We start from the raw sequence: 16692 nt of genomic DNA, 5'->3' as shown, positions 1-16692 counted from the left end.
ATCATTACTCTTTTACCATACAGGATCTTTCCTGGGGAGTCTAGAACCAGGAGTCACAGTCTCAGAATAAGGGGTCGGCCATTTAGGACTGAGATGAGGAGAAATTTCTTCACTCAGAGGGTGCTGAATCTTTGGAATTCTTTACCCCAGAGGGCTGGGGAGGCTCAGGCTGAGAGTATATTTAAGACGGAAATCGATAGATTTTTGGATACTAAGGGAATCAAGGGATATGGGGATAGTGCAAGAAAGTGGAGTTGAGGTAGAACATCAGCCATGATCTTATTGAATGGCAGAGCAGGCTCGAGGGGCTGAATGGCCTACTCCTGCTCCTATTTCTTATGTTCTTATGTTCTTATAGTGAAAGAGGTAGGTTTTAAAGGAGGAGAGAGAGGAGGAGAGGTAGAGAGGTTTAGGAAGAGAATTTCTCAACACAAAAATTTAAACTTAAAACTAAGATGGACTTTAGCCTATTTAATATTTCATAGATAATTGTAGATATTTCCACTTATGGACTCAGTATTCGCAGAATGTGTGCAGAAAATGAGTTGAGTAGGATATCAATGAAAGGCAGATTGAATGAGCTCTGGTAATTTCAATAGGGTACGATAGGTTAAGAGAAAATATTATACAGTTGTTCATTAATTTGGATGTAGGACATCGAATAAGAGGGTTTAATTGTAAGGAAAAAGAAAAGGTGTATTTAAGAATTTAAACAAAAATTCTTCGTTCACAGGATACTGGATGATCAGACTTTTCCCATGTATGATACATTATCCCCTGTGCTTTCTTATGTTGCCTAGATGTTGCCCTCACATTTTCTTCTATATACTGAGAGATCTAGCACCTGGTCATAGCGGCCATTCTTCTTCCATTGAGGAGCTTGTGAGCAAACTTTCATACGGTGTCCAGCTTAGGGATCAAAGGTTAGCATTTTTGAATGGGTTGTGAGGAGGTCTGAATACAATCTGTGACAATTGACTGGATATCAATTGTTATAAATTGTTGAACCTTGGGTATGGTAGCATAGTGGTTATGTTACTGAACTACTAATCCAGAGACCTGGACTAATGATCCAGGACATGAGTTCAAATCCCACCAGGGCAGCTGCGGAATTTAAATTCAATTAATTAATAAATCTGGAATAAAAAGTTAGTATCAGTAATGGTGACCATGAAACTACTAGATTGTTGTAAAAACCCATCTGGTTTACTAATGTCCTTCAGGTAAGGAAATCTGCCATACTTACCCAGTCTGTTCTATATGTGACTCCAGACCCACAGTAGTGTGGTTGACTCTTAACTGCCCTCTGAAATGGCCCAGCAAGTGACTTGCCACTATATCATCATAGGCAGTCCCTTGAAACGAGGATGACTTGCTTCCATGCCAAAAAGGATGAGTTCACAGGTGCTTCAATGAAGGACCTGAACTACATCCTGAAGGGTGGAAGATGCCTGTGCATGGATTTTTTAACGTGTGGTGGCCGTTGCACACCAGACACCACACGGGTTTGACAGAGCTAGCCCTTAGTCCAGTTACAAGGATTACCCAAGACGACTGGAGACCTGCTCTGCTGCACGGACCTAGTACACACACATATCACAGTGTGGGCTGGCCCATGCTGCCCCTGGGGCCCTGGCCCCGAACTCACGCCTCCCCTGGGCTCCGATCACAGTCTCTCACCACTATAAGGCAGCTCACCACTAGCTTCTCAAGGGCAATTAGGGATGGGCAATAAAGGCTGGCCTTGCCAGCTACGCCCATGGACGAATACATTTTTTAAAAAACTGGTTGTCCATGATGCTTCACCTCAGAGAAGCTTGGATTTTCTCTTCCTCCTTATGCTATAAATAGCAAGTTACTGAGGATCTGCGAAAATGTTGATGTGAACGGAATTCCTTACAAATAACAGAAGTTTGTTATATTGTTGGCCTCTGTGTTGAGATTGTAAATTTGATTAGATTCTACTTTTTCTTGTTTTGTTCAAACAGAGTGCAACAGTCACTGAGCAAACAAGGTTTAAATTGGCAAGTGTGGATTCAGAGAAACTTTACACCTTTCAAGTGCAAAGCAAGATTAACCCGTATTGTGGCACAACTGACCTGTGGAGTGAGTGGACCTTACCTGTTTACTGGGGAAGAAATGACACCCAAATAGGTAAATTAAACATATATGTAATGCAATAGACTAGATCTTCGTAAAAACAGTGTTCTAATAATGTTTGCCCCGAACACTATTTTGGTGCTGTGGGCATTGTATATATTCCGATAATATTAATAACACAGGATGTCTATAGAAAGTGGCTGAGGAAGAAAGCTAATAATCTCTGAGCCAGCAAACAAGTGGGATTAAACAGGATGACATCAGCACTTTTTAAAAGGTCCATTTACCAGTCACAAACTGCCCAATGCTCGATTGGTTTGTGCAACGCGCAGTCTGAGTGTGAACCATGCAGTTTTGTGATGTGGGCCTGCATTCACCAGAAATCAGACTTACATTTCCCAAATATATTTCACATAGGAACTGTACAGCTATCAGAGAGAGGAATGTTTTTATCCCATGAGCCTGGACTGGCCATGAACCCAAGTCCTAGAGCTGTGAATAGCTGTATTTAAAGAAAGAATGAAAAAAAAGGCTTGCCTTTAGATCGTACCTTTTATGACCTTTCCCATCAGCAACATCCTGAAGCGCTTTACAGCCAATGAAGCACTTTTGAAGTGTAGGCACTGTTGTAATGTAGGAGATGTCTAACCATCTGATTTGTTAAGTACCACCCTTTTCCAAGTAGCCATGCTTCTAAAAACAAATCGTAGGATTTTATTTTGGGGAAATAAAATGAACACAACATGTTGGGGGACTAACAATGGTAATACAAATCGGAAGGGATGCGAAACGGGATGCTATTCTCTATCTCCCGTTTTATATAATCGCCCAAAGTCAGCATTACACCTGGAGAGAAGACTGCTGATGGGAAAGATGGGGAAGCTTGAATATGGTGCATTTTTGCACCTTTGTTAGTTGCAATTCAGCCTTCTTACACATTCAAAATTAGATAATTTTACTCACTCTGTGATAGCCGTAATGCGGAGTGGCTCCCCCAAAAGGGCACACGATTCTTCTGAATTCTCATAGAAAAAGGTGGGTGGGGGGGAGTGCTGGCGGGGGCACTCAGGAGAGCTCTCGATTTCTCATATGGCCTATCCACCAGGAGAGGCCAGCAAGTAGCATTGACGATGACAATTCAAACTCTCAAATCAGTACAACCCACCAGTTGAGGTTGCCAAATTTCATTGGGAAACTTTGGGGAGATTTCTATAAGTTGCTGGAGTTAAATACTGTATTACAGCAGAAAAGTAGGAGCAGTCAGAGAATAGGACAGAGGCAGGCGGAGAGAAAAGAAAAACTCCCCAAACCAGATTGGTTCTGCAGAACCACACTTCGCAACCGAACTGCATTGATAGTGAGAGAAATTGCTTATTTAAGGATGGGGTCAGGGGTATGAAGGCAGCAGGAAAATGTACTGATAATTAAAAGAAACATTGAAAAATATCTGAAAAATGTGAGCAGAATTTGTTATTTTTATTTACAGTGAATTCAAAAGAAGGACTCCATACTTTAATCTCTGTACTTTCACTATTGGGATTAATTGTACTCGTGGTTTCTCTCATGAGGAGCGAAAGGTGAGTTACAAACAACACGAGTCCCCAAATATTGTTATTTATATATCACTATACCATGCTGCACCATCTTTTTCTTTCATTCATCTGCTACCAGTGTATCGCCAGGATGCACTATGCACCCACTTCGACATCTATAACATGCCACTCACGGTATACAATATAGTATTTGTCAACTCTTTTGTCGAGGGCTACAGTTCTATTGAAGGGCCACTCTCACAAATGCACCCACAAGCAGCGCTGAGGTGAGATGTGGCTCTGTGATTCTTTACATGGTGATATTGTAACATAGTGAGATATACCACCATGTGATGTGATTGAGTGGAGGTCAAGTAGACGGTTGTGGGGCAGGGGTATGGGGTGGGAATTGTCCTGATCTCACTCTGTATCTTTGATGAAGTTAGGCGTGAAATCCTGAAGAAACATCAACCTTCTGCCAAAGTTATGGTGGGACATTGAGAAGACCCTCATGGAAATGTTATTCCCCAGGTGGCTAGTCAAAACTAAAAATCATGGTTTAAAAACTAGTATTAAAACACTCTACCTAAACGCACGCAACAGTTGAAATAAAGTAAATGAGTTGACGGCACAAATCATTACAAATGGGTATGATTTGGTGGCCATTACAGAAACGTGGTTGCAGGGTGGCCAAGACTGGGAATTAAACATACAGGGGTATCTGACAATTCGGAAAGATAGACAAGAAGGGAAAGGAGGTGGGGTAGCTCTGTTAATAAAGGATGATATCAGGGCAGTTGTGAGAGATGATATTGGCTCTAATGAACAAAATGTTGAATCATTGTGGGTGGAGATTAGAGATAGTAAGGGGAAAAAGTCACTGGTGGGTGTAGTTTATAGGCCCCCAAATAATAACTTCACGGTGGGGCGGACAATAATCAAGGGAATAATGGAGGCATGTGAAAAAGGAACGGCAGTAATCATGGGGGATTTTAACCTACATATCGATTGGTCAAATCAAATCGCACGGGGTAGCCTTGAGGAGGAATTGATAGAATGCATACGGGATTGTTTCTTAGAACAGTATGTTACAGAACCTACAAGGGAGCAAGCTATCTTAGATCTGGTCCTGTGTAATGAGTCAGGTATAATAAACGATCTCCTAGTAAAAGATTCTCTCGGAATGAGTGATCACAGTATGGTTGAATTTGTAATACAGATTGAGGATGAGGAAGTAGTGTCTCAAACGAGTGTACTATGCTTAAACAAAAGGGAATACAGTGGGATGAGGGCAGAGTTGGCTAAAGTCGACTGGGAACACAGACTAAACGGTGGTACAATTGAGGAACAGTGGGGGACTTTTAAGGAGCTCTTCCATAGTGCTCAACAAAAATATATTCCAGTGAAAAAGAAGGGCGGTAAGAGAAGGGATAACCAGCTGTAACCAGAGAAGGGATAACCAAGGAAATAAATCAGAGTATCAAATTAAAAACCAATGCGTATAAGGTGGCCAAGGTTAGTGGGAAACTAGAAGATTGGGAAAATTTTAAACGACAGCAAAGAATGACTAAGAAAGCAATAAAGAAAGGAAAGATAGATTATGAAAGTAAACTTGCGCAAAACATAAAAACAGATAGTAAAAGCTTTTACCGATATATAAAATGGAAGAGAGTGACTAAAGTAAATGTTGGTCCCTTAGAAGATGAGAAGGGGGATTTAATAATGGGAAATGTGGAAATGGCTGAGACCTTAAACAATTATTTTGCTTCGGTCTTCACAGTGGAAGACACAAAAACCATGCCAAAAATTGCTGGTCACGGGAATGTGGGAAGGGAGGACCTTGAGACAATCACTATCACTAGGGGGGTAGTGCTGGACAGGCTAATGGGACTCAAGGTAGACAAGTCCCCATGTCCTGATGAAATGCATCCCAGGTATTAGAAGAGATGGCGGAAGTTATAGCAGATGCATACGTTATAATCTACCAAAATTCTCTGGACTCTGGGGGGGTACCAGCGGATTGGAAAACAGCTAATGTAACGCCTCTGTTTAAAAAAGGGGACAGACAAAAGGCAGGTAACTATAGGCCGGTTAGTTTGACATCTGTAGTGGGGAAAATGCTTGAAGCTATCATTAAGGAAGAAATAGCGGGACATCTAGATAGGAATAGTGCAATCAAGCAGACGTAACATGGATTCATGAAAGGGAAATCATGTTTAACTAATTTACTAGAATTCTTTGAGGATATAACGAGCATGGCGGATAGAGGTGTACCGATGGATGTGGTGTATTTAGATTTCCAAAAGGCATTCGATAAGGTGCCACACAAAAGGTTACTGCAGAAGATAAAGGTACGCGGAGTCAGAGGAAATGTATTAGCATGGATCGAGAATTGGCTGGCTAATAGAAAGCAGAGAGTCGGGATAAATGGGTCCTTTTCGGGTTGGAAATCGGTGGTTAGTGGTGTGCCACAGGGATCGGTGTTGGGACCACAACTGTTTACAATATACATAGATGACCTGGAAGAGGGGATAGAGTGTAGTGTAACAAAATTTGCAGATGACACAAAGATTAGTGGGAAAGCGGGTTGTGTAGAGGACACAGAGAGGCTGCAAAGAGATTTAGATAGGTTAAGCGAATGGGCTAAGGTTTGGCAGATGGAATACAATGTCGGAAAATGTGAGGTCATCCACCTTGGAAAAAAAACAGTAAAAGGGAATATTATTTGAATGGAGAGAAATTACAACATGCTGCGGTGCAGAGGGACCTGGGGGTCCTTGTGCATGAATCCCAAAAAGTTAGTTTGCAGGTGCAGCAGGTAATTGGGAAGGCGAATGGAATGCTGGCCTTGATTGCGAGAGGGATGGAGTACAAAAGCAGGGAGGTCCTCCTGCAACTGTACAAGGTATTGGTGAGGCTGCACCTGGAGTACTGCGTGCAGTTTTGGTCACCTTACTTAAGGAAGGATATACTAGCTTTGGAGGGGGTACAGAGACGATTCACTAGGCTGATTCCGGAGGTGAGGGGATTACCTTATGATGATAGATTGAGTAGACTGGGTCTTTGCTCGTTGGAGTTCAGAAGGATGAGGGGTGATCTTATAGAAACATTTAAAATAATGAAAGGGATAGACAAGATAGAGGCAGAGAGGTTGTTTCCACTGGTCGGGGAGACTAGAACTAGGGGGCACAGCCTCAAAATACGGGGGAACCAATTTAAAACCGAGTTGAGAAGGAATTTCTTCTCCCAGAGGGTTGTGAATCTGTGGAATTCTCTGTCCAAGGAAACAGTTGAGGCTAGCTCATTGAATGTATTCAAATCACAGATAGTTAGATTTTTAACCAATAAGGGGATTAAGGGTTATGGGGAGCGGGCGGGTAAGTGGAGCTGAGTCCACGGCCAGATCAGCCATGATCTTGTTGAATGGCGGAGCAGGCTCGAGGGGCGAGATGGCCTACTCCTGTTCCTAATTCTTATGTTCTTATATTCTTATGTGCAATTCTTGTGACGGCTGGGCATATGGTATCTCTGGTGGGGTCCTGAGAGGAGGTCTCTAGGCTTCCTCTGAAATGGAGAAAATGTGTGGACAAAGAGAGCAAAAGGAGAAAAATAAACTATTGGAGGGAAGGAAAATTAGTTCATCTCTGTTTGTCCTCTCTCTTTCCATTTTATCTTTTCTCCTGTATCTTGTTTCTCTTTCCCTTTATGTTATCTTTCTCTGTTCACTAAGCTATCAGTGTTATGTCTCAAATAAAGCAATGTGACTGAGTACTGTAGACTTGAATAAGTGTGACCTTAGTCTCTTTATTCTGACTCCAGATTGCTGGCACAGCATAGGAGGCCTGCTTATATGCAGTGCTCCCAAGGGATGCTGGGATCCCTTGGGACTCCAACAGATTCTGATGACAGTAAAATGCTGGTTACAAGGTGTTGCATACATAACAATCAGTATCTGCCAGAACCAGGACTCGGTTTAGTTATCTTTTCCCTTTCTCACTGCTGGAGGTGAAGGATGGTGGAGTACAAGTGGCCATGAGGCTAGACAATCTATAGTCTAACCATAGCTTATAGGGGATAGGCTATCGCCAAACATCCACTATAAGCCCACTGACTGCCACAGCTACCTGACGACACATCCTCCCACCACGCTTCATGTAAGGACTCTATTCCATTCTTCCAGTTTCTCCGTCACCGTCACATCTATTCTGACAATGCCACATTTCATACTAGTGCTTTCAATATGTCTTCCTCTTTCCTCAACTGAGAATTCCCCTACATCATGGTTGACATGGCTCTCAACCATGACTGTTCCATTTCCCACACTTCTGTTGTCACCCCTTCCCCACCCTCCCAGAACCATGATAGGGTTCCCCTTGTCCTCATCTTTCACCCTACCAGCCTCCACATTTAGCGGTTCATCCTCCGCCATTTCCGACACCTTCAGCGTGATCCCACCACCAAACACATCTTCCCCTCCCCTCCCCTCTCAGCATTCCGAAGGGACCGTTCCCTCTGCGACATCCTGGTCCACTTCACAATCACCCCCAGTACTCCCCCCCCTTCCCACGGCACCTTCTCAAGCAAGTATTGGAGATGCAACACTTGCCCTTTTACCTCCTCCCTTCCCACCATCCAGGGCCCCAAACAATCCTTCCAGGTGAAACAGCAATTTACTTGTACTTCTTTCAATTTCGTATAGTGTATTCGCCGTTCACGATGTGGTGTCCTCTACACAGGGGAGAACAAACGCATATTGGTTGACTGGTTTGCAAAACACCTCTATTCAGTCCGCAAGTGTGACCTGCACTTCCGGTCGCCTGTCACTTTAATTCTGTAAGAGAAGGGATAATTTGATACCATCCATTCCTAACTAAGGAAATAAGGGATCGTATCAAATTGAAAACAAGGGCATACAATGTGGCCAAGAGAATTGGGAAACTTTTAAAAGCCAGCAAAGAATGACTAAACAAATAATAAAGAGAGGGAAGATAGATTATGAAAGTAAACTAACACAAAATATAAAAACAGATATTAAGAGTTTCTGCGGTACATAAAAAGGAAAAGAGTGGCTAAAGTAAATGTTGGTCCCCTGGAGGATGAGACTGGGGAATTAATAATGGGGAACAGGGAAATGGCAGAGACGTTGAACAAATATTTTCCATCGGTCTTGACGGTAGAAGACACTAAAAACATCCCAACAGAGAATAATCAAGGGGCTATAGAGAGGGAGGAACTTAATACAATCACTAATGAAGTAGTACTTGGTAAAATAATGGGACGAAAAGCAGACAAGTCCTCTGGACCTGATGGCTTGCATCCTAGGGTCTTAAAGGAAGTGGCTGCAGAGATAATGGATGCATTGGTTGCAATCTACCAACATTTTCTGGATTCTGGGGAGGTCCCAGGAGATTGCAAAACCATAAATGTAACGCCCCTATTTAAAAAAGGAGGCAGACAGAAAGCAGGGAACTATAGACCAGTTAGCCTAACAGCTGTCTGAGTCCATTATTAAAGAAGCAGTAGCATGACATTTGGAAAAGCATAATTCAATTAAGCAGAGCCAGCATGGTTTTATGAAATGGAAATCATGTTTGACAAATTTGTTGGAGTTCTTTGAGGATGTAACGAGCAGGGTGGACAAGAGGAACTAGTGGATATGGTGTATTTGGATTTCCGGAAGGCATTTGATAAAGTGCCACATAAAAGGTTACTGCACAAGATAAAAGTTCACGGGATTGGTGGTAATATATTAGCATGGATAGAAGATTGGCTAACTAACAGAAAACAGAGATTCGAGATAAATGAGTAATTTTCCGGTTGGCAAACAGTGAGTAGTGGGGTGCCGCAGGGATCAGTGCTGGGGCCTCAAATATTTACAAGCTATATTAATAACTTGGATGAAGAGACCAAGTGTAATGTAGCCAAGTTTGCTGATGATACAAAGATGGGTGGGGAAGGAAATTGTGAGGAGGACACAAAAAATTTGCAAAGGGATATATACAGGCTAAGTGAGTTGACAAAATTTTGGCAGATGGAGTATAATGTGGGAAAATGTGAGGTTATCCACTTTGGCAGAAATAATAGAAAAGCAAATTATAATTTAAATGGAGAACAATTGCTAAGTACTGCAGTACAGAGGGACCTGTGGGTCCTTGTGCATGAAACACAAAAAGTGAGTATGCAGGTACAGCAAGTAACCAGGAAGGCAAATGGAATGTTGGCCTTTATTGCAAGGGGGATAGAGTATAAAAGCAGAGAAGTCCTGCTACAACTGTACAGGGTATTGGTGAGGCCACACCGAGAGTACTGTGTACAGTTTTGGTCTCCATATTGAAGGAAGGATATACTTGCATTGGAGGCAATTCAGAGAAGGTTCACTAGGTTGATTTCAGAGGTAAGGAGGTTGACTTGTGAAGATAGGTTGAGTTGGTTGGGCCTATACTCATTGGAGTTCAGAAGAATGAGAGGTGATCTTATCGAAATATATAAGATAATGAGTGGCCCAAAACTAGCGGACATCGACTCAGAATAAGGGGCCGCCCATTTAAAACTGAGATGAGGAGGAATTTCTTCTCTCAGAGGGTTATAAATCTGTCGAATTCTCTGCCCCAGAGAGCTATGGAGGCTGGGTCATTGAATATCGGAGATAGACAGATTTTTGAGCAATAAGGGAATAAAGGGCTATTGGGTGCAGGCAGGGAAGTGGAGCTGATTCCATGATCAGATCAGTCATGATCGTATTAAATGGCGGAGCAGGCTCAAGGGGCTAGGTGGCATACTCCTGCTCCTAGTTATTGTGTTCTTATTCTACTGTTCATCGTTCCACTCCCACTCTGAGCTCTCTGTCCTTGGCCTCTTACGCTATGCATACCGATGCTCAACGTAAGCTCGAGGAACAGCACCTCATCTTTCTATTGGGATCTTTACAGTCTTCTGGACTCAACATCGAGTTCAACAATTTCAGACCATAACCTCTGCCCCTATTTTATCAGTTGGCAGCTGTTGATGCTTCTGGTATACCCATTTACACCTCTTCTCCACCCATCTTTTGTTTCTTTACTTGTCCCATTAACATCTCCTTGTGCTTTGAGCAATCATACCTTTTGTCAATTAATCTCTCCTGCCTTCCATCCCATCATAGACCTTCCATTTTGTTCTTTCCTCCCTTCCCCTCTTTCCCAGCATCTGTACTTGCTTATAAACTGTTAAATCTCTAACTTCTTCCAGTTGTGATGAAAGATCATCGACCTGAAATGTTAACTCTCCACAAATGCTGCGAGATCTGCTGATTTCCAGCATTTTCTGTTTTTTATTATAGTATAACCATGTCTCGCCACAAAATGTTTATTCTTGCATTTGCAGACCTCTCCATTATATTTGTGTCTAGATCTGTAGAATATTTATGTTATGTCTTTAGATGCTCTGATAATGACTCCACGAGGCAATGTGTTGTACTTGAACTGTAGTGACCTTAGTCCTTTATTGTTAACTCCAGAGTGAGAATCACATCTGGTGGCCTGCCTTTTATACTAGGCCAGGCCGCCTGTACAGGTAATTTGCAAGTCTCCCACTGCGGTGCCCTCTGGTGGCACACCTTGGAATAGTGCAAGCAGTAACCATGTAGGATAGATGACAGTTTATATATTTGCGGCAATCCATCCATGGAATATAGGGCTAATTTTCAGCAGAATAGCGTGCAGTCAGAGTATTGGATGCAGGGAATTGTGTGCGCTTTACACAACCCACCTAATTTTCCATCAACTAATTTAAATGGAAGCAATATTGGCCAGACAGTGTAACGTGTTTGCTATCCTTGTTGCCCAATATTCTGATAGATGCTCCCAGGCTGCACTGCTTTGCTAAAAATGATCCCTTATAAAAAAAAAGACTTGAATTTATATAGAGCCTTTCACATCCTCAGGACGTCCCAAAGAGCTTTACAGCCAGAACATAAGAACATAAGAAATAGGAACAGGAGTAGGTCATACGGCCCCTCGAGCCTGCTCCGCCATTCAATAAGATCATGGCTGAACCGATCATGGATTCAGCTCCACTTCCCCACCCGCTCCCCATAACCCCATAACCCCTTATCGTTTAAACTGTCTATTTTCGTCTTAAATTTATTCAATGTCCCAGCTTCCACAGCTCCCTGAGGCAGCGAATTCCACAGATTTACAACTCTCTGAGAGAAGAAATTCCTCTTCATCTCTGTTTTAAATGGGTGGCACCTTATTCTAAGGTCATGCCCTCTAGTTCTAATCTCCCCCATCAGTGGAAACATCCTCTCTGCATCCACCTTGTCAAGCCCCCTCATAATCTTATACGTTTCGATAAGATCACCTCTCATTCTTCTGAATTCCAATGAGTAGAGGCCCAACCTACTCAACCTTTCCTCAAAAGTCAACCCCTCATAGAAACATAGAAACATAGAAAATAGGTGCAGGAGCAGGCCATTCAGCCCTTCTAGCCTGCACCGCCATTCAATGAGTTCATGGCTGAACATGAAACTTTAGTACCCCCTTCCTGCTTTCTCGCCATACCCCTTGATCCCCCGAGTAGTAAGGACTTCATCTAACTCCCTTTTGAATATATTTAGTGAATTGGCCCCAACCACTTTCTGTGGCAGAGAATTCCACAGGTTCACCACTCTCTGGGTGAAGAAGTCTCTCCTCATCTCGGTCCTAAATGGCTTACCCCTTATCCTTAGACTGTGAACCCTGGTTCTGGACTTCCCCAACATTGGGAACATTCTTCCTGCATCTAACCTGTCTAAACCCATCAGAATTTTAAACGTTTCTATGAGGTCCCCTCTCATTCTTCTGAACTCCAGTGAATACAAGCCCAGTTGATCCAGTCTTTCTTGATAGGTCAGTCCCGCCATCCCGGGAATCAGTCTGGTGAATCTTCGCTGCACTCCCTCAATAGCAAGAATGTCCTTCCTCAAGTTAGGAGACCAAAATTGTACACAATACTCCAGGTGTGGCCTCACCAAGGCCCTGTACAACTGTAGCAAAACCTCCCTGCCCCTGTACTCAAATCCCCTCGCTATGAAGGCCAACATGCCATTTGCCCTCTTAACCGCCTGCTGTACCTGCATGCCAACCTTCAATGACTGATGTACCATGACACCCAGGTCTCGTTGCACCTCCCCTTTTCCTAATCTGTCACCATTCAGATAATAGTCTGTCTCTCTGTTTTTACCACCAATTTATCCACATTATACTTCATCTGCCATGCATTTGCCCACTCACCTAACCTATCCAAGTCACTCTGCAGCCTCATAGCATCCTCCTCGCAGCTCACACTGCCACCCAACTTAGTGTCATCCGCAAATTTGGAGATACTACATTTAATCTCCTCGTCTAAATCATTAATGTACAATGTAAACAGCTGGGGCCCCAGCACAGAATCTTGCGGTACCCCACTAGTCATTGCCTGCCATTCTGAAAAGTACCCATTTACTCCTACTCTTTGCTTCCTGTCTGACAACCAGTTCTCAATCCACGTCAGCACACTACCCCCAATCCCATGTGCTTTAACTTTGCACATTAATCTCTTGTGTGGGACCTTGTCGAAAGCCTTCTGAAAGTCCAAATATACCACATCAACTGGTTCTCCTTTGTCCACTTTACTGGAAACATCCTCAAAAAATTCCAGAAGATTTGTCAAGCATGATTTCCCCTTCACAAATCCATGCTGACTTGGACCTATCATGTCACCATTTTCCAAATGCGCTGCTATGACATCCTTAATAATTGATTCCATCATTTTACCCACTACTGAGGTCAGGCTGACCGGTCTATAATTCCCTGTTTTCTCTCTCCCTCCTTTTTTAAAAAGTGGGGTTACATTGGCTACCCTCCACTCGATAGGAACTGATCCAGAGTCAATGGAATGTTGGAAAATGACTGTCAATGCATCCGCTATTTCCAAGGCCACTTCCTTAAGTACTCTGGGATGCAGTCCATCAGGCCCTGGGGATTTATCGGCCTTCAATCCCATCAATTTCCCCAACACAATTTTCCAACTAATAAAGATTTCCCTCAGTTCCTCCTCCCTACTAGACCCTCTGACCCCTTTTATATCCGGAAGGTTGTTTGTGTCCTCCTTAGTGAATACTGAACCAAAGTACTTGTTCAATTGGTCTGCCATTTCTTTGTTCCCCGTTATGACTTCCCCTGATTCTGACTGCAGGGGACCTATGTTTGTCTTTACTAACCTTTTTCTCTTTACATATCTATAGAAACTTTTGCAATCCGCCTTAATGTTCCCTGTAAGCTTCTTCTTGTACTCCATTTTCCCTGCCCTAATCAAACCCTTTGTCCTCCTCTGCTGAGTTCTAAATTTCTCCCAGTCCCCAGGTTCGCTGCTATTTCTGGCCAATTTGTATGCCACTTCCTTGGCTTTAATACTATCCCTGATTTCCCTAGATAGCCACGGTTGAGCCACCTTCCCTTTTTTATTTTTACGCCAGACAGGAATGTACAATTGTTGTAATTCATCCATGCGGTCTCTAAATGTCTGCCATTGCCCATCTACAGTCAACCCCTTAAGTATCATTCGCCAATCTATCCTAGCCAATTCACGCCTCATACCTTCAAAGTTACCCTTCTTTAAGTTCTGGACCATGGTCTCTGAATTAACTGTATCATTCTCCATCCTAATGCAGAATTCCACCATATTATGGTCACTCTTCCCCAAGGGGCCTCGCACAATGAGATTGCTAATTAGTCATCTCTCATTATACAACACCCAGTCTAAGATGGCCTCCCCCCTAGTTGGTTCCTCGACATATTGGTCTAGAAAACCATCCCTTATGCACTCCAGGAAATCCTCCTCCACCGTATTGCTTCCAGTTTGGCTAGCCCAATCTATGTGCATATTAAAGTCACCCATTATAACTGCTGCATCTTTATTGCATGCACCCCTAATTTCCTGTTTGATGCCCTCCCCAACATTACTACTACTGTTTGGAGGTCTGTACACAACTCCCACTAACGTTTTTTGCCCTTTGGTGTTCTGCAGCTCTACCCATATAGATTCCACATCATCCAAGCTAATGTCTTTCCTAACTATTGCATTAATCTCCTCTTTAACCAGCAATGCTACCCCACCTCCTTTTCCTTTTATTCTATCCTTCCTGAATGTTGAATACCCCTGGATGTTGAGTTCCCAGCCCTGATCGTCCTGGAGCCACGTCTCCGTAATCCCAATCACATCATATTTGTTAACATCTATTTGCACAGTTAATTCATCCACCTTATTGCGGATACTCCTTGCATTAAGACACAAAGCCTTCAGGCTTGTTTTTTTTAACACCCTTTGTCCTTAACATCCCCGGAATCAACCTAGTTAACCTTCTCTGAACTGCCTCCAAGGCAAGTATATCCTTTTGTAAATATGGAAACCAAAACTGCACGCAGTATTCCAAGTATGGCCTCATCAATACCTTGTATAGCTGTAGCAAGACTTCCCTGCTTTTATACTCCATCCCCTTTGCAATAAAGGCCAAGATACCATTGGCCTTCCTGATCAATTGCTGTACCTGCATACTATCCTTTTGAGTTTCATGCACAAGTGCCCCCAGGTCCCACTGTACTGTGGCACTTTGCAATCTTTCTCCATTTAAATAATAACTTACTCTTTATTTTTTATCTGCCAAAGTGCATGACCCCACACTTTCCAACATTATACTCCATCATGCCAAATTTTTGCCCACTCACTTAGCCTGTCTATGTCCTTTTGCAGATTTTTTGTGTCCTCCTCACACATTGCTTTTTCTCCCATCTTTGTATCGTCAGCAAACTTGGCTACGTTACACTCAGTCCCTTCGTCCAAGTATTAATGTAGATTGTAAATAGTTGTGGTCCCAGCACTGATCCCTGCGGCACCCCACTAGTTACCTGTTGCCAACCAAAGAATGAACCATTTATCCCCACTCTCTGTTCTCGGTTATTTAGCCAATCCTCTATCCATGCTAATATATTACCCCCAACCCCATGAATTGTTATCTTGTGCAGTAACCTTTTATATGGCACCTTGTCAAATGCCTTCTGGAAGTCCAAATACACCACATCCACTGGTTCCCCTTTATCCACCCTGTTCATTACATCCTCAAAGAACTCCAGCAGATTTGTCAAACATGACTTCCCCGTCATAAATCCATGCTGACTCTGGCTGACCGAATTTTGCTTTTCCAAATGTCCTGCTACTGCTTCTGTAATAATGGACTCCAACATTTTCCCAACCACAGATGTTAGGCTAACTGGTCTATAGTTTCCTGGTTTTTGTCTACCTCCTTTTTTAAATAGGGGCGTTACATTTGCAGTTTTCCAATCTGCTGGGACCTCTCCAGAATCCAGGGAATTTTGGTAAATTACAACCAATGCATCCACAATCCCTGCCGTTACTTCTCTTAAGACCCTAGGATGCAAGCCATCCGGTCCAGGGGATTTATCTGCCTTTAGTCCCATTATCTTACTGAGTACCACTCCTTAGTGATTGTGATTGTGTTAAGTTCCTCCCCTCCTATAGCCCCTAGACTATCCACTGTCGGAATATTGTTAGTGTCCTCTACCTTAAAGACTGATACAAAATATTTGTTCAGAGTTTCTGCCATCTCCATGTTCCCCATTACTAGTTCCCCGGTCTCGTCCTCTAGGAGGACATTTACTTTCGCCACCCTTTTCCTTTTTATATACCTATAGAAATTCTTGCTATCTGTTTTTATATTTTGTGCTAATTTACTTTCATAGTCTATCTTCCCTTTCTTGATCATTTTTTTAGTTGTTCTTTTCTGGCTTTTAAAAGCTTCCCAGTCTTCTGTCCTCCCACTAGTTTTGGCCACTTTGTATGCCCTTGTTTTTAGTTAGATACCGTCCTTTATTTCTTCAGTTAGCCATGGATGGCTATCTTTTCTCTTACACCCTTTCCTCCTCACTGGAATATATTTTTCTTGAGAGTTGTGAAATATCTCCGTAAAAGCACACTGTTCATCAACCATCCTACACTTTAGTCTATTTTCCGAGTCCACTTTACCCAACTCTGTCCCCATACCTTC

At 42.8% G+C, this 16692-nt stretch overlaps 1 protein-coding gene across 3 annotated transcripts in view; it reads left to right on the top strand.

Annotated features, from left to right (window-relative positions):
- Positions 1–16692, top strand: part of LOC139265122 (cytokine receptor common subunit gamma-like) — a 90083-nt gene that overhangs the window by 58790 nt on the left and 14601 nt on the right. For all 3 annotated transcript variants that reach the window (XM_070882029.1, XM_070882031.1, XM_070882028.1), the window contains exons 5-6: positions 1989–2154; positions 3587–3677. In XM_070882029.1, coding sequence (XP_070738130.1) covers positions 1989–2154; positions 3587–3677 — 257 coding nt within the window. The remainder of the gene's footprint in view (positions 1–1988; positions 2155–3586; positions 3678–16692) is intronic.

This window comes from Pristiophorus japonicus, chromosome 6 (genome assembly GCF_044704955.1).
Source record: "Pristiophorus japonicus isolate sPriJap1 chromosome 6, sPriJap1.hap1, whole genome shotgun sequence".
Lineage (NCBI taxonomy): Eukaryota > Metazoa > Chordata > Chondrichthyes > Pristiophoridae > Pristiophorus > Pristiophorus japonicus.
Note: the sequence above shows the minus strand (reverse complement) of the source record. Positions and strands in the feature narration are given on the sequence as shown.